General features: G+C 43.0%; 1 protein-coding gene across 1 annotated transcript in view; it reads left to right on the plus strand.

The window, feature by feature from the left end:
• NSMCE2 (NSE2 SUMO ligase component of SMC5/6 complex) overlaps positions 1–16,493 on the plus strand; it is a 124,060-nt gene extending 107,567 nt beyond the window's left edge. The window contains exons 5-7 of the mRNA XM_088533332.1: positions 12,363–12,463; positions 12,771–12,877; positions 16,107–16,493. Coding sequence (XP_088389458.1) covers positions 12,363–12,463; positions 12,771–12,877; positions 16,107–16,209 — 311 coding nt within the window. The 3' untranslated portion in view covers positions 16,210–16,493. The remainder of the gene's footprint in view (positions 1–12,362; positions 12,464–12,770; positions 12,878–16,106) is intronic.
• The last annotated feature ends 6,971 nt before the right edge of the window (positions 16,494–23,464 follow it).

Below are 23,464 nucleotides of genomic sequence, written 5' to 3' on the forward strand. Positions count from 1 at the left end.
GGGAAGTGTCAAATGCCTCATTTAAAATCAGCATGTGTATTAGCTGATTCCTGTTGTCCACTGAGGACAGTTAATCTGTCAGAGAAGCATCTTAGATCACTTTGGCATGATTTGACATGGGCAGAAATGTCACGTCTGCTACTTACTACCTTAATAACCTTTAGCTGCTTGCAGTGTAATTGTTTAATAATTCGCTAGAGAATCTTTCCAAGCCCTGGCTGTGTGGATTTCCTTACGCCTTCCTCTTCCCCCTCGCTAACGCCGTGATCCCATCTGCAGTTCCTGCTCGACCAATTCTGCTGCGCGTTTCCCACACTGCTTGCACGCTCTTGCAACATCCCCGAGCAACAGAACGTTCTCTCTTGGCAAAGGTATAGAGTGCTTCTTCACTTCATAAGTGCTGTTTGCTCCCCGGGACCCACTGCAACCCATTCCTGAAATTCCAGATCAGCACAGTCAGTGATAATCGAGCTCCTGGTTTCAAGCTCTGTGCTGTACAAGCCAGAGGCCAAATGGAGTAACCCAGGAACGCGTGATTGCAAGTGCTGTCACTTCCCAAGGAACTCTGCTTACTGGTAAATGACTCCCCTTTCCACATACCTGTGGGTGTCACTAGCACGGTGACTCTTCCCGGTTAAGTTTGTCATATATGGGTGGACAGGACCGCAAGCAGCTGAAAGTTTTGAAGTGATCATTTCCCATGTTTACAAAACTGGCATGCGACTCACTGCTGTTTTCCGGATTCCCTTGTACTTCTCTTGCTGGAAGTATTTAGTGCATGTGCCTTCTGAAGAGCCTTTTTGATACGTGATATGTTTTTCTTTATGGGAAATGGGATGCTGGACCATGCTCAGCCTCGGAATGAGAAAACACCTTTAAAAATCCATGGTTGTAGCAGCTTTCCAGTTAAGGCTGAGCGCACCTTTTGTCTTGACTAGCATTTTCTGTTTTCTATTTTTTAAGGCTATAGTCCCATTCCAGTCTTTAAAGCCATTTCAGCTTTTTAATCTAGTGAAAGAGTTCCTAAATTGTGTTGCGTGCTCTGCTGTTGGCATGTAGGCTGTATCAAATTAGTATTTGATCACACAAAGCTGAGAACTGTGATTACCAATGATGGTATTCGCAAATGAAAGCCTTAAGTCAGGGGAATCCTGATTCTACCCAGAAAGATTTTCCACTCCATCCAGTGTGTCTGACATTTAACCTCATTCCCAGACTAATTCCCAGACTATTTTTACTAAAAGCGTTTCAGAAAGGAGGAATCTTAATTACCTGTGCAAGGCAGAGAGTAACACTGACCCAACCTAAATTCTGGGTTGCAGAGTGATGCTTGATTTCTGATGTAGAAAGAGCATTAAGAAATCAAGATTGTGCCTTTCTGGGGATCTTCATTATGTTGAAACGGTGATTGCTTAGAGAGTGTATTTTTTCCTAATTTTCTTTCCTTAATTAGTGCACTTTGATTGTGTCACTTACATTAAGCTGTTTATTTTGAGATACAAAGGCTTGCTCTTTCGCAGCACACATGCTAGGGCTCTTCAGGTTTCTGCAAAAACAGATGTGCCAGCCACAGAGGCAAGGAAAATTAATAGTCCTTTAAGGGGACAGCTGTAACATTAGTCCATCCTGGTAATAAATATAAGATTGAATAGGTGAGCATAATGCAAAGTGCTTTGCTAGCAAGTGAGGACTGCACAGAGGGCCGGGTGATTTAGCTCTCTGCTCCCCTGTCCTTATTATCAGGCACGAGTGACACTGCAACAGCTCTCCCCTCAATTCAGCAGGATGTTTCCTTGCTCTGCTTGACCTGCTTAGCAGTTCTGGGGTCTGTGCATGTCTGTGCTGAGGGCGCTCAGGGATTTGCCCTGTCCCTTTTTCACTATTACCGGATTGGCAGAGAAGGAGAGTGTAGACTTGGGGAGCCATAAGACTTTGCTTGCTGCGTAACCTTCTTTAAGACCCTCACAGGCTTCCCAGGGCACCTGCCACAAACCATAGTGTTTCCTCATGGGTTTTATTCTGCACCATGCGAAAAAGTGTCGCAGGAGGTCTGAAGTGCACGTGCTGCCATGCAAGCAGCCCCCAGCCATTTGCTGGTGCGTGTAGCGCTTGCCAACGAAGAAGCACCGCTCCAGCTGCACTGCTGGCAAAGGAGAATCTGCACAGAGAGATTGGAAATAAATATTGATCAGATTTAAAGTTAGCTACTCGTTACCATCAAAAGTTACTAGATTGCTGCAGTTATAATCCATGAGTATTTATAGCTCTGGGCTTTAGCGTTCGATTTTTTCTACTGCCTGCCATTCAAGAAGCCTAATCTTACATCACCGGACAGGTTGAGAAAAATAATTGTTCAGCTGTTCCTAAGTGATGATAATGTTCTGTTTAGCTGCACAAGCCTCCATGACTTTGTTTTGAAGGATATAGATTAGCAGCATTTTTTATTTCTTTCAGGGAACAGGTCTTGTAAAGATTATTATAGTTCAGATATGTTCAGTGTGAACAGCAAAGTTTATGCAAAATATCTTATAAGACTCACGCAATATGTCACTCTGCCTTAACCTAAATAAAAGCCTTGCAGTTCTATGATTGAGCAATAGTAGGTCTGTAAGTTCCCCTTTAAAGGAACATCTATGAGGTTTATTTCCTAACTTGTTTTGATATGATGCTAAATGCTGATTTTTTTCTTCTCTCATGTTTCTTAGCAAAGAAGCACCATTTTATAAATATGACTTGCCAAAGAAAGATCATGTGTCTTCAGTTCAAGTATGAGTTTTCTGAATATAAACAACTAGATATTGTGCAATTACTAAAGGATACTTGTTTCTGTTTTGTGCTTTTGCTTTTAGCATAGAACTGATGAATTTGTTAAGAATGTGTTTAGAAACAACCCTTAGTCTTAATTACTTAGGGGAAGGCAATGTGGTCTAATAAGAAAGACAGCAGTCAAGCACACAAAATATGCTGGTGTCTCTGGACATATTCCTGCTTTCTGCTTCAATTTTCCACTAGTTCCTGGCAGTAAAACTGGTCTTTTTGTAGTGTTTTATGATTTAGCAATGACGGAATTGGGTGTTATTATGCCCACAAATTATTACTGCTCAGATATGTAGCTGTGCTATTGTGAAGGGCCGTGTTAGCAGGTAGGTGAAAAGGGGGACATAAAATACTGAGCTAGGAAGAAAAAGACTCCAAGGCTCCCGGTGGTCATTTCAGCAGAGGCATTTCAGCCAGGGCAAAGCTACAGAATTCGGGCTAGAATGAACCTCGAGTGCCAATGTTCATATTTCAAATACAGAAGGGAGTCATTTTTTATAGACAAAGCTTGGAAAATGGACAGGACTTCCCTCTCTATAAATCTCAATAATGTACTCCAGAGAGTTACATAGGTTTCTACAGTGCTTCCCTGCACACTGAATTGTAATCACTTCATGTTATGTATTTCTAAATGAAGTAAGTTTATTTCTGAAGCATTCAAAAATTTTAGAAAGCCTCCTGAAGGACTGAAATGTATCAGAGACAACAACATTGAAAGTGTTGCTATAAAAATTCTTTAATATTCATTCTGCAAAGAAAGATCTTGCCTAACAGGGCTTTAAGGGATGGAGAAGAGGATATTTTTCCCCCACCATTTCAATTTTTTTTTTTTTTTTTGTATTTGGGAACTCATGTCTTCTTAATTCAGGAGTGATATGATGCATCTGCCTTTTCCTGTGAAAGGGAAACAGATCAGTCTCCAACTTCTTTGGCTGAAGAGGGCAGCGGCGCTGGCTTCCTTTCACACAAGCTCTGAGGGGGAGGGATGGGTCTTGTTCGTGTTTTCTCTTTGCACTTTCAGACAGCAGCTGCTGAGTCAGTGAAATTCTAGGCAATCACAAAAGCAACATCTTAATTTTGGGGATTCTAGCCTCCTGCCTTCTCACCCTACACCTCAAAAATATTCTTCCTTATGCCCTAACCCATGCCAAACTACAACTGTCTATATTCCCTGGTCTCATGATATTGGGACATTTTTGTGACTTTTTAAGATGCTTTTGAGTAGAGCTCTCTGAGGGGAAAAATAGAACAAAGCCTTTGAGAACAAGTCTTGTGAGGAGGACTTGAAGAGGTAGAAAGAAATGGTCATCAGAATGATGGTCTTGTAGGGTGTTTTCTCTTAGGTGTTTGGGGTTGTTTGGGGCGCTTCAGCTCAATGGTTCCTCAGCAGCCCTTGGGTAGGTTGCTAGAAATCATGGTACCAGCCCAGCTTCCCTCATTCCTGCTCGCTTCGTTTGCTGAGTGGAACGTTTCTGTCAAACTAAGGTGCTCTGGCAAGAGCTGTTCCATCTGAAAATCTGTCACTGCTTCAGGGGTTTAGATAGAGAAAGATGCTAAGAGTACCTGTGGGCCAAGTGACCTCCAAGAACATAGACTCAAAGAATACATGAAGTTGTGTTTTTTGAGAGATGTCTTAGGTGTTGTTGATGCTTCTGAACTAATATGTATAGAATATTTGGCACATTTTGAGAGAATTGGAATTAAATTTACAAAACAGACCATCCAAGGACAGCCTAAAACTTGTGCATAAATGAATGTGGCTCCAAGTCGCTGTCAATACCAGCAGCTCCCGTGTCCCTACTCCAGCCCAGCACTATCAGTGTCTTCCTGAGTCCCCTGTGGAAGTGAATTAGGCTTAGAAAATGCTCTCTCAGTGCAGAACGGGAGCATCCACACGGTGAATTCATGCCAAATAGCTAATGCATTTGAGATTCACACCCTCGCTGATTTTGCAACAGCTTCCCTGTGTAGGCAGGCCCTGCATGTTCATGTCATTTGATGGTTAGCATTGCATCAGTGACATTCCAGATTTTGACCACAATGTTAGTAATGGAAAGTGGTTCATCTTCTAATGAAATGGTAGGTTTTTTTTTTTTCTAGTTGCATCCTTTGCAACTTTTTCTTTCAAGTGCCTAATGAATTCCTTCATTTTTTTAAATGTGTGTGATATTCTCCTAAACCCTGATATATGAAATGACACTTCCTAGCGTGGAAATTGCCCTCATACACTCTACTGTATGAAACAGTCTTTTATATTTTGAGCAGTAGGAGAAAATCCAAGTAGCAAATATGCTTTTTTTCACATACTGACAAATTAATTGCTTCTGTCAGAGATTTATTTCTCCTTCAGAGATTCCAGTCTTTGTCCTTCTTTGCTTTTACTGTACTTTTCCTCTGTTGTCCCATGCTGGCCATTCTTATGTAGACCTAGAGTTTCCTGGTCATTTAAGTATCATTTTATCAATTTATCAGTTAGCTTTATTTCAGCAAGCCTTTGGCATTTGACTCGCTTTTTAAGCTTGCATGCCATTGTTGGTGATTATTTTTAAGACAGAAGAATATGACCTCCTTAGATTTTCCCAAAATAGTGGTTCCTCTGAGCTTACTGGCTTTTTAGGTAAACTCCATCTCCCGCAGGAGCTTCTTCAGCTCCAATCTGGACTCCAGTGAAGAGGAAGCTGCTGTTTGAAATGTCACCCCTGGACTTTGATGTGTGGCTTTCTCGTGTTTGCCTGCAATGACAAAATAAGCAAGAAAGCTGCCGCTCTGTGTTTGCTTGCCAAACTTCTGCATCATTTGCAATCACAGATGCACTTTCTGTTCACATTTCTAGGGACACAGTGCCCAGCGGATGCAGTCTGATCTTCCTGAAGTCCAAAGGCAAGGATTATATTTCACCTCTCATTTTAAATATTGCATGAGTTGAAGGTTTCACAGGACAACTCTCTGGAGTTGTTTGGGTTCTTTTGTAGATGAGTTTTGTAGTCACATTTTATTTATTAATGGATTAAACAGTATTTTGCATGTAGCTTCAAGTGTCTTTCTGTCTCCTTCACTTACATTTCTGTAATCAAGTGTCCTATTACATTTGCATCAAATCTCAGCCTGTCTTCATTGTAAAGTTGTTCTGGAAAAGTAACATCAATCAGCTTTACCCTACAGTGAAAGGATTAACTGCAAACAGGCTTTCTAATCTGAATGGTATTTTTTAAAAGGCCTGTAACTTAGTGGGATGAAATACTGTAAAATATGCAAACGCTGTGAATTTGATGGCATTATAGGAATTTTTAGACAATTGCTTAATGTGGGCTATTGCTCTTTTCTTCCTGATTCTTATTATGTAAGAATCTAACATTTTGCTAATTCGTTCATCTAATTTTTAGCTGGGTTTTCTACCCCTCCCAAAAAATCTGCAAGATCAGAGATTCCCCGTATTTTCATTTTGACGTTGACCAAATCCCTGTCTATGTACTTCTCACATAAAGTGTGTTTCAAACAGGGCACATGTGAAGGACTTGTTAGTAAATTAACTGCAATTTGCTTGGCCTTGGCAGGAGCAAGCAAATTTGCAATTGCAATCTGGAGCAACATGTTAGAGGCCACCTTCCTTAGATCAACTTGTGTATTGCAACACCAGCAAGTAATCAAATTGTAATGTACTTTAATGCAAAGCCTGGGTTGGCTTGGTTGGCAGATTCAACTATCGCTTGCCTCTGGCAAAAGCAGAAAGCCTTTGAACTTTTTGACTGCAGCTGTAGCTTGCACACCTTATTTTCCCTCTTAAAAATCAAATTAAACTGTTACCTGAAGCCTCTGCGGTAAGTTTCAAGGAAAATTAAACTGTTGCTAACCTTTCTAGCAAAGATAACTGTCTCTGATCAAGCTGAAAAGCCCAGGCCCAAATTCCCCTCTCCAAGTTTAGACAAATTCATCGGAGCAAAACTACAAGGGTAATTAAGTACAAAGATATTACTTCTGACTCAGGAAGTCCCTGGCCACAACTGCCATAGACTGGGAAAGTTTACCAGGAAGGTATCACTCGGTGCTTCCCTTGGTCTTTGTCTCTTATAATATTTGCTGTGGGAGACAGGACTCTGCACAGTTGTTCTGGTCTAGTTCTCCTGCTCTTAAGTCTAACCCACATTCAGAGCACTACGAGGCACACTGCCCTCTCTGGCAGATGTTACTCATGGTGGTCTTGGCAAAGGTTTTGTGGAAAACCTTATCCCGGCTCGCTCCATCCTTTTGGCTGCTCCTCAGCCCTTCCTCACCTGGTAGTGTCCGGCTCCAGTCACTGCCCCATTGGATTCTTAGACTATCACCCTTGGATGGGATGTCCCTCAGCTCCCCGCTTTTCAGTCCCGCTGTCCAGCTGGCAGGAACACTTGGTGTTTGACTTGCCCTTGTAACATCTATGTTTTCCCTGGAGCTCTCAGAGATAGGATTTTTTCCCAGCCTGGATGAGTTGCTGTTGACCCTCTCGGGAGCCAAGGCCTCATCTGCCTAGTGACTCACTTCTCCATGCTCAATATTCCCTGCTGAGTTCAGGGATCAGTATCTGGCTGGTAGCAGGTGAGGAGGCAGAGCAGTGCAGCACAAAAGGAATGAAATCCATGAAGCTGACATCGCAGCAGGTACATACACAAGGCCAAGTAAGGCCAAATTTCACCTTATAGAAACAGGAGTGGGGTATAGGATGCTTTTGCCAATGCAAGTAGTAAGCAGACTGCATTGCATCTGTCCCAGTAATGAGAATGACAACAGAGAGGATCTTTCCTTTATTTTTGAATAAGTATATTATCAGTGCTTAATAGAGCTCTAGTGCAGCAGTTAATGTCTCTGTACTGTGGATTTCTCATTTTTAAAAGTTGGCTTAACACTTCTCAGTCTCTCAGCAGACCTGGTAAAAAACTTCGCTAGGGTATGTTAGTCACTTTTTTATCAGGAGATGAAAGTGATAGAGATATAAAGTACTACCAGCTTTTAATTAAAATTGAATAAGTCCAAAACAGTTGGCAGTTGCAAAATTCATTATGAATTGTGTTACCAAAAATAGATACCTCTGTGAGAATGCAGTTTTAGTGCAGGAGTGGGTCCTCATTAGCTATACACATCCTTGCTGAGATAGCCAGATAAAGAATGTGTTACTAATACTAATACTCATACTCATAACAGATTTTAGTTGTGAGGCTGGGTGGAAAACTAGGATCACTTAAGGCTCACAAAATCACAGAATGATTGAGGTTGGAAGGGAGCTCTGGAGACCATCTAGTCCGAGCCCAGTGCTCAGGCAGAGTCACCTAGAGCACAGGACTGTGCCCAAACGGCAAGACAGGAGACTCCACAACCTCCCCGGGCAGCCTGTTATGGTGCTCCGTCAGTCTCACAGTAAAGATGTTTTTCCATGTGTTCAGATGGAGCTTCCTGTCTTTCAGTTTGTGCTCGTTGCCTCTTGTCCTATCGCTGGCCACCACCGAGAAGAGTCTGGCCCTATCGTTTTGACAACCTTCCTTCAGATACTTGTGCACATTGATACGATCCCCTCCTCAGTCTTCTCCAAGATGAAGAGATGCAGCTCTCTCAGCCTCTCCGTATGAGAGATGCTTCTGTCCCCTAACCATTTTAGTGACCCTTTGCTGGACCCTTCGCTCTCTAGAAGCTCCATATCCCTCTTGTCATGGGGAGCCCAGAACTGCCCCCAATACTCCAGATGTGGCCTCACCAGAGCTGAGCAGAGGGGCAGGATCCCCTCCCTCCACCTGCTGGCAACATCCTCCTGCTGCAGCCAGGATCCCATTGGCCTTCTTGGCCACGAGGGCACATTGCTGCCTCATGGTTAACTTGTCAACCAGGACTCCCAAATCCTTCTCCTTGGAGTGGCTTTCCAGCAGGTCAACCCCTAACCTGTACTGGTGTCTGGGGTTATTCCTCCCCAGGTGCAGGACCCTGCACTTGCCTCTCTTGAGCTTCACGATGTTCCTTTCTGCCCAGCTCTCCAGCTTGTCCAAGTCCCTCTGAATGGCAGCGGAGCACCCTGGTCTGTCGTCCACTTCTTCCAGGTTTGCATCTTCAGCATAAGACTCTTAAAATATAGTACCTTAAAATACCAAAATAGATGTATGCATTTCTTTTACTTAAGGTAACATTGGAATTTAAGCAACAGTAACTCAAGTGTTTTCTTTGTGTCATCTTAATTTGCAAAGAAAACCTGTTCTAGAAAAGTGTAACCTGACCTAGCTGAAACAGGTATGAGCTGGCATTTTTATTTCTTCTTCATGTAGATTCGTTAGACTTACAAGTTAGATCATCCAAACTTTTATAAAGTTCATTTGGTAAATAAGCCATTTGACCTCTTCTGACAGTAACCTCTAGGCATCGATCTATAGTTCAGAGCATCTGCCCTGTTGACCAGGTCAGGGAGTGCGTGTGCCTATTCCTCCAGTGTAATCTCTGCAAAATTTACAGTAACTTAAAAAGTTATTTTCCTCTCTCCTCCTGTAATCTAGAACATCAAGAAATAACAACAAATCTGTGAGTGTTTTATGTCATTTACGCTGATTTGGTATTGACATGTTAGAGGCATCACTTACAACACCCCAGTCTTGCACATGAATCATTAAAACTATTTGCTGCTTATGAAAAGGAAATATTTCAAATAATGGTGCCATGATAATCCCTTGAAACCAGGCCCCCACTCTGGTAGATTGCATGCAAATTTATTGCAAATTAAGGTCAACATGAAGCACTTGAAACAAGCTTGCACCAACAGAGCAAATTCATATGCAAATTCATGCAAATTCATATGTCTCACCTAGAAGGAATGGATCTGAACTCACGTACTGTCAACCATCTAAACAGGTGCCTGAATCACCTCCATGGTAAAAGGGAAAAGTAGCCCCACACTATGATTTATCCCCAATAGTTTAGAGATCTGAGACATTTTGGAGGGGGAATCAAGCCCTAATCCCACTATTTTCAAACTTGGACGTTTCAATGTTCCTAAATCCTTACATTTTTGCCTAAGTAAAAACATCCTGAAGTGATGAATGAAGTGGTGACTCCTTAGTGAAATCAGAAGGTCCTTAGTGAGGTAGACACTCTTGCAAGAGAGGCCCTTAATACGACTAACTTGCAGTGCTTAGATTTACAAGTAAAAACACAGGTATAAACTGCGTATTTTAAAACTTTACCCCACTTCTTCGGTATCTAATTATTGCTGACATAAAAATGATCCTCTGTAATCAGTCATCCAGCCTAGATCTCATAGCACGGCTCTGTTTTGACTTCATTGCCAGACATAAGGCACTGGGGCACTGAAAGAACATGCCAGGTTCATGAATTAGAACGAGGTACAAAGGATACAAAAATGTAAGGTTCCAGTTATTGTCAAAAGGAGATACTAGAGCCACAGTATGCCAGAAATTGCAGATACATGGATTTAAGGAAAATCACAATCTCTTGCTTTTTGTTGGCATCACTTACTGAAAAAAAAATCAATATGGTATTTAAATACATTGGCCCATCTGGAAGCTTGCACTTACCAGTACTTGGGATATTCTTTAGCGTTGTTGTCTAAATGGGATTTCACCCATTGCTTTGTATTGCAAAAGCTTCATTTAAAAACTCCAGTTCTGCACAAAAGAATTGTAAAAATTCGTTATGACAGAGTAAACATTACATGTGAGCAATCCAAGAATAATATGTGGCAGGTTTTCCTTTCTGAAGTCTGGTAACAGATGCAGATCTTTCTCAGTTCTCTGTGCCATCACCGTTCCAGTATTTATTACTAAACTGTGCCCACTTTCCTTCTGATTTGCAAGTGTTTACTTTTGTTGGAGGGTAAAGGAAGGAAAATATTCTTGTTGGTTAAAAGCCATAAAATTATGGTTGAACCTTGATATTTGAGCCCCTCTTCCCTTGACCGTGTCCCATACTCTGTTGAGTGAGGCCTTCTTAGCTAAGGTGTCTGCTAGAAACACCCTTGATGCTTGTGCTTGAGTAAGTGTCTGTAGGTAGTATCTATAGCTAGGGGCAGAATCATCCTGAATGCTCCAAAAACTCTTTTATGTTAAAATGGAGAAGAGCAGGCTCTGTTAGGGTGGAAGGTCGGCATGCCCAGAGAGGCCTGGTGGAAGGAGGGCTGGAAGAGGGAGGCCGGGAGAGCCTCAAGCAGCGCCGTGTTGCAACGGGGCAGCGCGCGCGGAGCGGGGCGGCGCGTGAGGCGGGCTGCGACTGCACCGAGAGGGAACGGCGCTGATGGCACTGCGGGGCACGCAGGTTGGGAATGCTGCTCCTTAACAAAAGCAGAGACCAAGTAACAGGGATGTGGAGAGGCAGAGCCCAGCTGACAACATCCAACAGCAGCTGCAGCAAAGGTGGCCAAAACGGGCCCTTTAAAGAAGGCAAATCATGTAGTAGTTCTAAATCCTCAGTGTTCAAATGTGCTGCTCAGTACCCTGTTGGCTACCGGAGCTAATGTTGGCCAATGAATGATTCCATCCTCTTCAATTCCTGTGTTGCTACCTTGGAAACTGGCCTGGAAAGTCGGAGAGCGAAATATTTTGTTGCGTTTGGGATCCTTTGAAGAATGTGCTCCAGGGTACTGGGTGCTGCAAAAACATTGCAGAATTACCCCAGAGCAATGGAAGGTTATGGCAGGTGTTTAGCCTCAGGTTATCACAAAGTAAGATTCAACTAAAAGCCTACATTCACAATGACAGAAAAAAAGCAAAAGATGAAACAGGATGTGCACCTCTATTAAGGTTATACTTAGCAGTAAGTATCCTCCTTAACCGCTCCAATGCAGGACTAATTAGTTTCTTCATGGTGTGCCCGTGGGTTCTTTTCCTTCTGATCCTGTTCAAGGTAAGGACTTGTTATCTGCTCTAGGTCAAGGCATTCCCTGGCATGCAGCCAGCAAGTGTGTGCTGAGAGATGGGAGTATTTCGTTCTGCCCTTCCTGCATGAGGCCATTTCAAAAACGTTTCTATTGTGTCTCTCAAATGACACGTTCTTGGCTTTTGTTCTCAAGTCGATTTCACTAATTAAAGTCTTGTTAAAATACAGTGGCATGACTTAGTGATGCATTATGGTAAATAATACTGATTCCTCTAAAAATATATACTGTGTATTTATACAGGCTATATAGTGAGTCCATTTGTGATGCTCAAACACAAACTGATCTTGAGGACAGGTCGGCCAAAACTGGGGTTTTTTTGGGTGAACTTGATCAAGAAAAACCAAAGACTCTGCATGTATGCTGGCCAGCTTGCTTGCTTTTCTTCCATTCCTTTCTAGTATAGGCTGGTATTAGCTCCCCTCCCCCTGCAAAAAGAGGTTGCCTTTTAAAAATACACATTTCAAACAGAAACCACATTATGGTATTTTTTGCAATCTCTTTTTAAGGGAGTGGTACAGAAATATATTGGGGCATCTTAGCATCACCATGAGAAAATGTTTGGCAGATGTTGGATTTTATTTGCTTAATTGGTTATTGACTATATATATTGCACAGTGAATGAAATTTGTTTTGTTTTCCATTATAGTTCGTCTTCAGTCGGGTGATGGTAATGAAAGCATTGAACAAATCGATGAAGACATAGCTGTGACTCAGAGTCAGGTGAACTTTATCTGTCCCATTACCCAGGTATGCTCTCCTTGCTGCTGTAATAGATTGGGAAATCCTTATTTGTTATTCCTCACTAGATTTTTTATTAGAAATCTGCAGTTCTTATTAAAGATCAGGCACTGTAAGTTTCAGTCATCATTAGAAAGAAGCAGTGTTGCCTAAGAACAAATCAAACCTGCATGCAGTTTACCATGCTAGACCTGAACCCACAATTCAGATGGCAAAGCATGAGTGGCAGACAGTCGTCCTGCTTCTTTCTGTAAAAATCTCATATGAAGCGTTTTCATGGGCATTATCAGTTCATTTAATTAAAACCTTATTACAGATGGAAATGAAGAAGCCAGTTCGAAACAAAGTGTGTGGCCATACTTATGAAGAAGAGGCCATTCTCAAAATCATCCAGACTCGAAATCAGCAAAAGAAGAAAGTTTGGTAAGTTAACAAGAATGTGTGGAAAAGCTCTTTGCTTTGCTGTGTAAGTGGAATTCTATTCCACTTGTTCTAGGAAATGTGTTTGGATTGGCAGGGCTGCAGGAAGTAATACTTCAGTGTCTGCCCAAGTCACAGGCTTCCTATTAGTGCTCTGCCCATGAAGAATCTTTTTCTTTCTTTTTTTTTCTTTTTTTTTTTATGAAAACAATGTGCAAGGATATATTCAGGAAGCGTGGGGGAAGTCACAGCTATTCATGGTGTCTGCACAACAGAATCAAAGAGATTTTATGTAGCCATGAACAACAGAGAGGAACTTGAGCTTTGTAAACTTTAGTTGCTCCTTTTGTTCCCACTGTGTATTTAGCAAGCCTTAAAGTTAATGAAAAAAACATCTCTAGTGTGTGCACTGTCCTCTGCGATTCTATTCCAATACAATTGGAAATGAAAAATATTAAAAGCAATGATAATCTTTAAGTAGCACAGAGTTTTAATTAATTGACAGGGTTGTGTAGTTTCTCCTATAAAGCAGTAAAATAATTCTTACTTTACAATACAAAAGCAGCCTGCCACTTTCTACTTAGGACATATTTTGTTAATTGAAAGTATGTGAAAGTTCAATTATTACACCTGAACATTCTCCCTGGTAAGTTTCCAATTTGGGATGGTTTTGATTTTCCTCTCAGAAAATAAAAAAATAATAATAAATAATAATAAAAAGGGGCTCATGCTCTTCTTAGAGCAACATTAGGGGAAGTGTTATGTCCTCAGCACTGCTATTACCAATTTCACATTTGTTTATTCCCCCCACATAAACAAGCTCTTCATAGTTGCGGATTGTGTTGGAAACTCACAGGTCATGGACAAGCTAGGGAGCCGGTGTGTAACAGCCTAACACTACTGCCCAACATGCATTCTGGAGTCAAGAACTGGATTCAGGCTATCCATATTTAAATCATTCTTTCTGATGCTAAATCCATTTCAGAGGTGTCGTAGTATTAAATATTGTTGTGGTGGATCAAAAGTTTGACCACTGCTAATAAATTCATAGGATCAGGTAACTGAATTTATTTCACTCGTGAAGAAATTAAACAAATTACTTAGTGAAAACATAGAGGAAAGAGCCATGAAAGCTGTATAAAATCCATCTCCAAAAGCTACACTGTGCCCAAACTGAAGTTTATTTGTGCAGTCTGAGTCCTTGCAGCTCTTAATTTTGAGCTTCCAGGTTGCAGCCTTAGCATTTTACAGTAGTTTATTCCAGTGTGGCAGAAAAGAGCAGGCACAGCAATAACTCTAAATTAAGACAGATTGCTTGACTTTTCTCTGGAAAATCTCACTGACCAGCTCTAATTTTAGCCTTTTGCCTGAAAACCCAGTCAGACTTTGAAAAACCATGGCCGTGGTAAGGAGTCAGGCCAGCGCACGCACCAAGTTCCTCCTTTGAGCAAACTCTTCTGCTCGTTTCACAGGAAGTTCCACCTCCATGTGAGGAAGAACCTCTTTCCTGTGAGGGTGACAGGGCCCTGGAACAGGCTGCCCAGAGAGGCTGTGGAGTCTCCTTCGCTGGAGATCTTCCAAACCCGCCTGGATGCCACCCTGTGCCACGTGCTCTGGGTGTCCCTGCTGGAGCAGGGGGTTGGACTAGATGATCTCTAGAGGTCCTTTCCAACCTTAACCATTCTGGGATTCTGTGTCGCCATGGGGCGGCCTTCCGGCTACTGTGAGCTGAGTGAAAGCTCCTGGGAGCAGAATCCCCTCTGCCCTTTCCCTGGAATTGCCCCCCTTGCGCGTGGAGGAGTGACAGAAGCTGCTGTTTGCTCACACCAGCATGCCTATGAGCAGCTTTCCTTGTATCCACTGGATCTCTCCGGTGCACTTGGCAGCCTGCTGGTCCAGTATCACAGAGTTACAGGATGGTTGGGGTTGGAAAGGACCTCTAGAGTAATCATCTAGTCCAACCCCCTGCTCCAGCAGGGACACCCAGAGCACGTGGCACAGGGTGGCATCCAGGTGGGTTTGGAAGATCTCCAGAGGAGACTCCACAACCTCTCTGGGCAGCCTGTTCCAGGGCTCTGTCACCCTCACAGGAAAGATGTTCTTCCTCACATGGAGATGGAACTTCCTGTGTTTCAACTTACACCCGTTACCCCTTGTCCTGTCACTATCCGCTCCTCAGCAGCCGCCCTCCACACGGGCAGCCATTCACGCGGATGGACTTACTAAGAGATCCCTTGAGGCAATTCCTGCTTATCTCGGATTGCCCACTGCTTTCCTCTGCCTGGAAGAGCACGCTAGTGCTTTCTGCTTGCAGGAGAAGTTTTATGGGAGGCTCTCTGAGCGCTTGTTATTCATTAATCTTGCACGTAATTATCGTCCTCCTGTTGTGTCATTGTTCTAGTAAGGTGATAGATGGAAAAATTGAGGCGCAGAGCAATCAAGTGATTTACCCATGACAAACACAGCAGGCTGTGGGCAAATACAGTATAAAAGCGATGAGTGCTGACTTAAGTTCAGCAGCTCAGGCAAAAGTTAGTTCTAAGAGGGAAGAAAAAATGGAGGAAAAGTGTGATTCCTGGCTGTGGGTACCATCTATGCATGTTTGGGCCTCTGCCAAAGGAAAATAACCTATGGTCCCTGAATATCTTTCACCTTTCGGGTAATCTGTCTTTATCTGACTGCCTTAAGTAGGTGTAAGCCATTTTGTATTTGATCTTCATTTACAGGCTGCTAATTTGACCCTGTCTCTCCTTTCTGCCCTTTCTCAGCTCATAAGAGGACTGACCAATTTTGACTCCAGCTAGAGCTCCCACTGATTCACCAATCGGTCTTTGCAGGTCTCATCCTGGTTTATTTTTTCCCTTAGAAATCACCTTCCCTATTTATCTATACTATATTTATCTCCTGCAGATCAATAAAGTCAGTCACTTGCAGTTTTTAGAGGACTTCAGAGGGAGAAAGCCACGTAGAAGGATTTCCACACAGGCAGCCCGTGCGCGTGAGGCCAGGCAAGGGCTCCATTTCTCACTGTGAGCTCTTGAGTCCCACCTGTTTGTCTAAACAGATTTATTTTTCCCCGCAGAGAGCTTGTGAAGAGGAAGAGAGGTAACAAGGAACTGATAGAGAGTGAATCTCGGCTAAAAGCAATAAAGCAGCAGATGTTCTGTAAAAACCTGTATCTGACAAATACAATTCTTCTGATTTACTGGAGCCTCTCTTGTCTTTTTAACAGCTGCCCTAAAATCGGCTGTAGCCACGCTGATGTGAAAAAATCAAATCTTGTGCCGGATGAAGCACTTAAAAGAGCGATTGACAGTCAGAGGAGACAAAGGTGATCAGCGCTGTAGAAGTCAGCTGGATACGCTGGTGCCACAGAGAAAATGTGTTATGAGAGGTCTTGTGAGATAAGCTGCTGATTGTAAGCAGGTTGTGTAACTGATTGTTATTTAAAGTGTTTCATTTATAGGCAAAGTTGAAGGTCTCAGCTGTAACTGAAAGCATTTTTAAACTGCCAAATATGTATAATTCCAGTTTAACTTGTTTTTGTTGTTTTTTTTTCTTCTTCCTGAAACTCTGAAAGCTTGCATTTGACAAATAAAATGTGTTTTGCAGCATTTAACCTTCCTTGTCAGTGTGCTAATCCTCTCAGCATTTTAGAGTTGCAAGTTCTGCCAGCATTCAATACTGAGGGTTTTGCTCAGGATTATGAATAGTTGTGTGGCTCCCTGGAACTGCTGGGCGTACTCAGAATAGGGCATCCTGACCAGCCTTTTCAGCAGGTATATACCTGGCTTGGGAGTGTTCCCATGTTTTAATGCAAACCTCCAGAAACTTGAATAGCACTTGATTTGCTTTGGACACACAGAATTACCCCTTGCCTTTAAAAATCTTGGCCTCGTTCTTATATTCTTATGATCAATCTCATGATCATTATGTTCTTATGATCAATCTGCCATAACTTATGCTTGGCTTTTGAGATGCAGAAGCTTTATTTAAGGATTTTGGGGCTTGGAGTTCCCAGGGAGGTTTACCTTAATATTGTGTATTAGAATATGACCCCTATTTACAAATGTATTAATGATAATGTATTAATGAATAATATTATATATATATATGTATATATATAAAAAACATAATAATGTATTAGTGAACTAATTTGTAGAAAATAGAAACCATACCCCTTGAACTGAGAGGCAATTAATCTCAAATTATCCAAACCTCAGATATCCACGCATTTGGGCACAGATCCAGCAAAAGGACTTAAACTTTGTGCCACGCAGTAGTTATCACCTAAATTGATCTAAAGACATGTTAGCAGATAAGGAACCAGGGATATGAATCAGAAATAGCCATAGGTAAAAGGAGCTGCTTTGGTGGTAAGGTGGCAATTATCTTTTGACATATGTGAGGAAAGAAAGAATAGGTTTGGGGATCCCTAGTGGGGTAGATGGTATTTTCCGAGGTCATTTTTTTCTGAAATTACAAGCTGACATTTAGTGTTAAATGTAGCTTAGGTCTAGCTAATCCTCACTCTGGGATAGTCTTTGAGAAGGGCTTTCCTTTATTAGACCATTATTAACCCAAATTGCACTTGGGGTGCAAACCACTTCAAACTGCAGTTGTCATTTTGTAATTGAAGAATAGCAATCTGTAAATCTGTAAATCTGTAAATCAATTTTATAGCAGAAAGCGGGAACTGAATTATTATTATTTGCATTGAGCTTTTGTATTCAAAATATTTCATAGTAGTTAACTGGATGATTGTTATAATGTGGTCTAACCCTAAGGTCCACCTTTAAATGCAACAGTGATCGCGAGTGCTCCTGCTAAGCCCAAAAGCTCAATTTGAAATACTGGAAAGAGCCTGGAGGGGTGTAGAACAGTATATATTTTATATATTTATGTGTGAAAATCAGGGCCTTTTATAGAATCTGAGGTCTTTGCAGAAGATGCTTCACTGATTTTCATGGAGCTAATGCAGTTAAATATCAGAAGAAAGGGCTTTAGGTGTAATGTTTGTCTAAAATCAGAATGTCCTAAACTGCTCTTAGGTTTTTGTTGGAAGCGGAACAGACAGAAACAGAAACATGTGTGAAGCCCTGGTTAAACCATCTCTGCAGTTCCTGAGAGGTGCGTTCCTGTTGCTCTCATGGATCTCATTTAATCCTTCGCGGTTAATCAGGCTCCCAAGATTTCAGATGCAAAGATGTCTACAGTTCCCGTTGGCCACAGCGTCACACCCCAAATCTCATTCATGCAGGAGTCTCGAATGTGCCTTCGAATAACACATCACCTAATAAATGCAAAATTGTGTCTAGAGTAATTTGTAGCCGCAGAGTGGGGCGGCGTGGGTTGGTTTGCCACGTGTGGTGTGTGCACCGACAGCCTTGGATGGCCACGCTGCCGATACCATCAGCACCCTCATGTTCAAAGGGGAACACTGTAAGTGAGATTGTAAGTGTGACTTAGTTACTTTTCTTTGCCATATGTTAAAGAGAGAGGGCTCGACACTCAGCAGTGTCGATGGACCTAGTGGAAGCTGCAGTCACTCAGCCCCTCTGCATTAACTAACCCCCAAGTAATGGGTGAGCTGCCTGGTTGAGATGATGCAGTTGGGGGAAATACCAAACAAATCTGAAACAACACTTTAGAAGACAAGAACACAGCCAAGCGCTCATTTATTTCCTCTGTGAGTGGAAAGGTATTTTTGAATGTTGGCATTCCTGCCTCCCAACACAGGATTTTACCTGCTTCCTCTACTGGCCTGGGCCAGGCACCACGCGCAAGGAAACGTGAGCAGCAGCCGCAGACGCTGCCCAAATCCCGTCCGTCTCCTGCTGCACGAAACTCTGGGGCTCCGGGCTTTGGCAGCAAGTGTCTGCCTCGCTTTAATAATAATTATGTGGGAGGTGGAGATGTATGTGCATTTGAGTAGTGGTGATAAGCTTCTTTTATTATTGGAGATACCTCTTTCCAAGTATGGCTAGGGCCATATTATACAGAAAAAGAAAAATATTTGATGCAGTTACCTGAGCACTGCTGGCTAGAGTACTTAAATAACTCCCATCCAGATCAGGGATGCACTGCCTAGATTTTCAACTGCTGGAGAAAATTGCCTGTATTTATAGAAACCCATGAAGTTCTGCTCCCTAAAATGTTTGGCCTTTCTCAGTCTCATTTATGTCATGACATCTAGGGAACTCCAGGTGGGAACAGTGAAATTGCTTTCTCTGGACCTGGAATTTGAGCCATCTAGTTGATCTTCCTTGGCTGGTTCGCTCTCATTATGGGTGCTCACACGTAATTTTCCAGCTGAAATTGAAATCTGATGGACTTCTTTTTATCATTAGCTCGACCTGCAGCTAGCACTCTGCTGGGCAGGAAGGCAGAACTGCCTTGGCAAGCAGGAAGGCTGCCGTGCCCCTCAGGTGACTTTGTGATGGAAGTTCCAAATGCCATTGATTCCTTGGGGTGGCTCTTTGTAGTTTCTTGGCAGCTCTCTGCTCTCCCCCTTGCAGAGGTTACGGCTTGTTATACAATGTGGCCTCCTTATTCCGATGTGCTCCGTGTTGTGCACACTCTGCACTGCACTGAAAGAGCTTGAAAGAGTTAAAGAATAAAAATGAAGTGTCTGATGATGAATAAGCTGATCTGTATGATTCACAGAAGTGGAAACTCAACAGCAGTTAAAGCTTCAAATCTTAATCTGTTTTGGCTATAAGATATCATATGTAAACACACATATGTTAACAGTTCACAGAGTAATTTGTGTCTCATTGTTTGACGTCAGGATATTTTGCAATAATATTTAAGGAAAGAAAGTTTCCTTTTTATTTTTTTTTTCCACAAGGTGTGCTTTACAAACACAGAAAAGCTGAGTGGTTAGCACTGAAACACACGGAGAATCCGTCTCTTCCAGAGAAGTTCCATGTAGCATTTCAAGTGGCTAAACAAATGTGTGATTAAACATTAAAATATATAAAAGGCAAAATAGGTCCATATGCAAAGGCTTTCAGTGGTACCCTGAGGCATCAGCCATTAACACGGTTCCCTCGCTTGAACAGATTATCCCAGTTAAACAGAATTCTCCATTTTAAATCTAGAGACTCTCTCTGAAGTTTTCAAGTGGCTGGGACCGCAAAGTATAAAGATAAAAACTAATCAGGCAGCCATCTCATGGAAGATTTAGCACACTTGCACTGAAAGGAGCACACAGAGCTCTAAATCAAGGGTGTACTCATCATTACCGCTCCTGAGCTGTGATCTTATTCACTCTGGAAGAATCAAAAAGACTGGGCTAAGTCAGTGTTCCCTTGAGAAATACCCGGAGCAAAAGCAGGGGCTGCAGGAAGTGATACCGATGACTCAACGGCCAAGGCCAACACGCTGCCTTATTTCAGACAATGTCCTCTTGGATATGCTCGTGTTTCCTCATGAGTGGCTGATGACAAAGGTCGTCCTACCTGCGGTCACAAGCGCCTCATGACGTTTTTCTCAAGAATAGCTCTAGTGCCATGGCCACAACTCAGAATCCACTGTGCAACTCGATTAACTTCCACTGCAGTTTCAGGTGAGTGTTCATCTCCATCCTGCCTACAAAATCTCCCACTAGTGACCCTGAGGTTCTGTGCAGCGTTAGCTGCACACTTCACTAATGTGTCGTGCTCTGTTATACAGTAAAGGTACAGAAAAGCCTAGCAAGGGTTTTCCTGTAGTGGAAAATGTTTTAGAGCAACTTACGGAGTGTTCTTCCTTTCTCCTTGCTACAGCCTTTAACTGATGGCTTCTCATTACAGGTACAGATTATTCTGCAAAGGAATCAGTCATCAAAGGGGCTTCTTTTTTGTTTGTTTATATAAAGTTCTGACTGCAAATAGTGACTCCATGTCTTGCATTTTACATATTTATGTATACATACATGTATACACACACACACACACATAAATATACACACACATGCATATATATATTTCTATGCAATCATTCCTACATAATCATTTATATTTGCTCAAAGAATCCTTCCCGTCAGTATATATTATCTCACAGATAAGAACAGGTCACAGCAATGCTCGGAGAAGAATCATATGCATAGATGCAAGCAGATTTCGTGTGGCAGCCCACAACCCTAAGAAGTAAAAATATGAGACTGATTGTTAATCATCAGATATAAATCTGGGATGAACATAAACCAGATGATAGTAAATACCCATGCACATGCTAAACTCTGTGATGCAGGAATAACCGTATTGACTCAACGGGCCTGCATCGAGGCAGATGGGAACCGTGTCTCATCGTTTCCAAACACCGCGTGAGATGGAGCAACGGGGCTGAGGAGCCTCCGTCACCTTTTCGGGTGTCAGTCCCGACCCGAACACCGAGGCTGAAAGCATTTGCCTGCATCACACTGCAAGGGCAGCTGCCCAGAGGAAGCGTTTGCCTGCGAACCGCTATGAACAGCGTCTTCAGAGAGCGCACGGGAAGCCGAGACACTCACACACCGCTCGCGTGTGCAATCTGCTTCTGAAGCAAGAGCAGGATCTGAGGCTGGAAACCTGAGGCTTCACACAGCCTTTGGGTAACAGAAGAAGCCTGTAATCCACCGCGAAACAAAGTCAGGAGGTGCTGCTCATGAGACTCCTTGGATTTGACAACAAGGGGTTTATCAAAAGGGAATCATTTAGATTTGCCAGCAAGAGCAAGCCTCAGAACAGCTTCTGTGAAGGCTTGAGGGGAGGCATCAGAGCATCACTGCATTTCAGCTTGTTTGATGTCCCTACATGCCTGTCATGTGTTTTATATCTTAATTTTGGATCTGCCACTGAATTCCAGAACGCCTCAGAAGGGCTGCATGCCTATCCCAGATGTGATTTTGTTGGGTAACATGTAACTTGTAAGCTCTCTGTCACCTGGTCACACATCTGCACTTCAAGCCTTTTCCAGGCAGTTCAATTCCACTGTCCTAGGCTATAGACAATATATTTGCTGATTCTAAATTGCTGGCTTTAAATTGCTGGCTATCATTACATGGCTTGAGCTTACTTGTAAAATAAAGATGAAATATTTGTGTGTCACAACTCTTCTCATCTGGTAACTAAAACTATAAGTTTTTAATTTCCTCCCCTAGCAAGCAGCTAGTTTATTTATAAGTGGCCGTTTATAAGTGGCCTAATCTAATACAGATTTACTCTGGGTATCCCCAGAGATGTGTTATCAAAGTAACCAGACCTGTCCCAAACACTTGGGACGTGGGGAGATGGTTACACAATTCTCATTGCCTCTGGCTGTTCCAGTTACAGAGATAGAGGGTCAGAGAAGTGGAGCAGCGGAGATAATTTTGTGAGCACCCAAGGAAAAGCAGCTAAGGAAAGGGCAGGCAGGGGCTGACAGTGAGACAGGCAGATGCTTGAATACCACATAACAAAAATTCCCTCAAATAAAGTAATATATCAGGAAAAGGGAATGCGAAAAGCATGTGAAAGCATGACCACCAAAAATATTTCCAGCGTCTTCAGTCTTCATCTAGCCGCTGCAATAGCAGGGCTCATCTGTTTTAAAAATAAAGATATATATGTGTGAAGAGGAATCACAGAGTGGCTGAGTTTGGAAGGGACCTCTAGAGATCATCTAGTCCAATCCCCCTGCTCCAGCAGGGACACCCAGAGCACGTGGCACAGGGTGGCATCCAGGCAGGTTTGGAAGATCTCCAGAGAAGGAGACTCCACAACCTCTCTGGGCAATGTTCAACCCACCTTGCCGTGACCCTGGCCAGGACGTGCTGGGCAAGACCATTCCCTTCGCTGGGACATCTCAGAGCTGTGTTTTACAGGACGATCCACCTGAGACACGCGAGGCTGCCCTGCTGCATTTTGGAGTGCTATTAACCTGTTCAGACTCAAACCATAGCTGGGAAACTGTCAGCACCACTGCTTAACTCCTGTCATACCGTATGGCAGCCCTCAGAAATCTTTTTTAACATCCTGTAAGGGAGCAAAGAGGCCCCATGGATCATCCCAACCCACTCCCAAATGCCATCCCAGGAACCCATTGCAAGGGGACCAGCCAGCGCAGAAGGTATCCAGACACAGTAGCAATGCCCAGGGTACCTCCAAAGCCCTCAAAACGAAGATAAAAGATGCCAGGGCTCATTGCCAGCTCCCCGAGCAGAGCTGAATTTCTTCCTTCACGTATGCTAAGCACGAGAAAAATCTCTCTGGGCAGGGGGGAGAGATGAAATGACAGGGACTTGTGCAGGGAAAAGAGGGAAGACGTCGGCGCGTTTTGATTTCAAGAGGAAACTAATGAGGGAGGATACGGCTGGATGCTTAGAGGCCTGTGGAGCGTCTGCAATGCCGTGGGAAGCGTGTGCCAGCCCCGCATCCCGCAGGAATTCCCCAGCGCGCGAAGGCTGCAGACGGCTCTGCAGTCCTTCCCTCCCGTGAATTCCTCCGTGTTTTCTGCACTGCTTCGCCACAACCCCCCGTTCCCCCGCCAGGCTCGCGTGCAAGCACTGACGTATATGGCTAAAAGAGGGACACATTTCAGTCCTCTGAGCATCGCCGTGCTGTGCAGGCTCATTGGACAGTCATCCTT

Source organism: Tinamus guttatus, unplaced genomic scaffold (genome assembly GCF_059628265.1).
Source record: "Tinamus guttatus ecotype Peru unplaced genomic scaffold, ASM5962826v1 Tinamus_guttatus_pri_ptg000492l, whole genome shotgun sequence".
In the NCBI taxonomy this organism is placed as follows: domain Eukaryota; kingdom Metazoa; phylum Chordata; class Aves; order Tinamiformes; family Tinamidae; genus Tinamus; species Tinamus guttatus.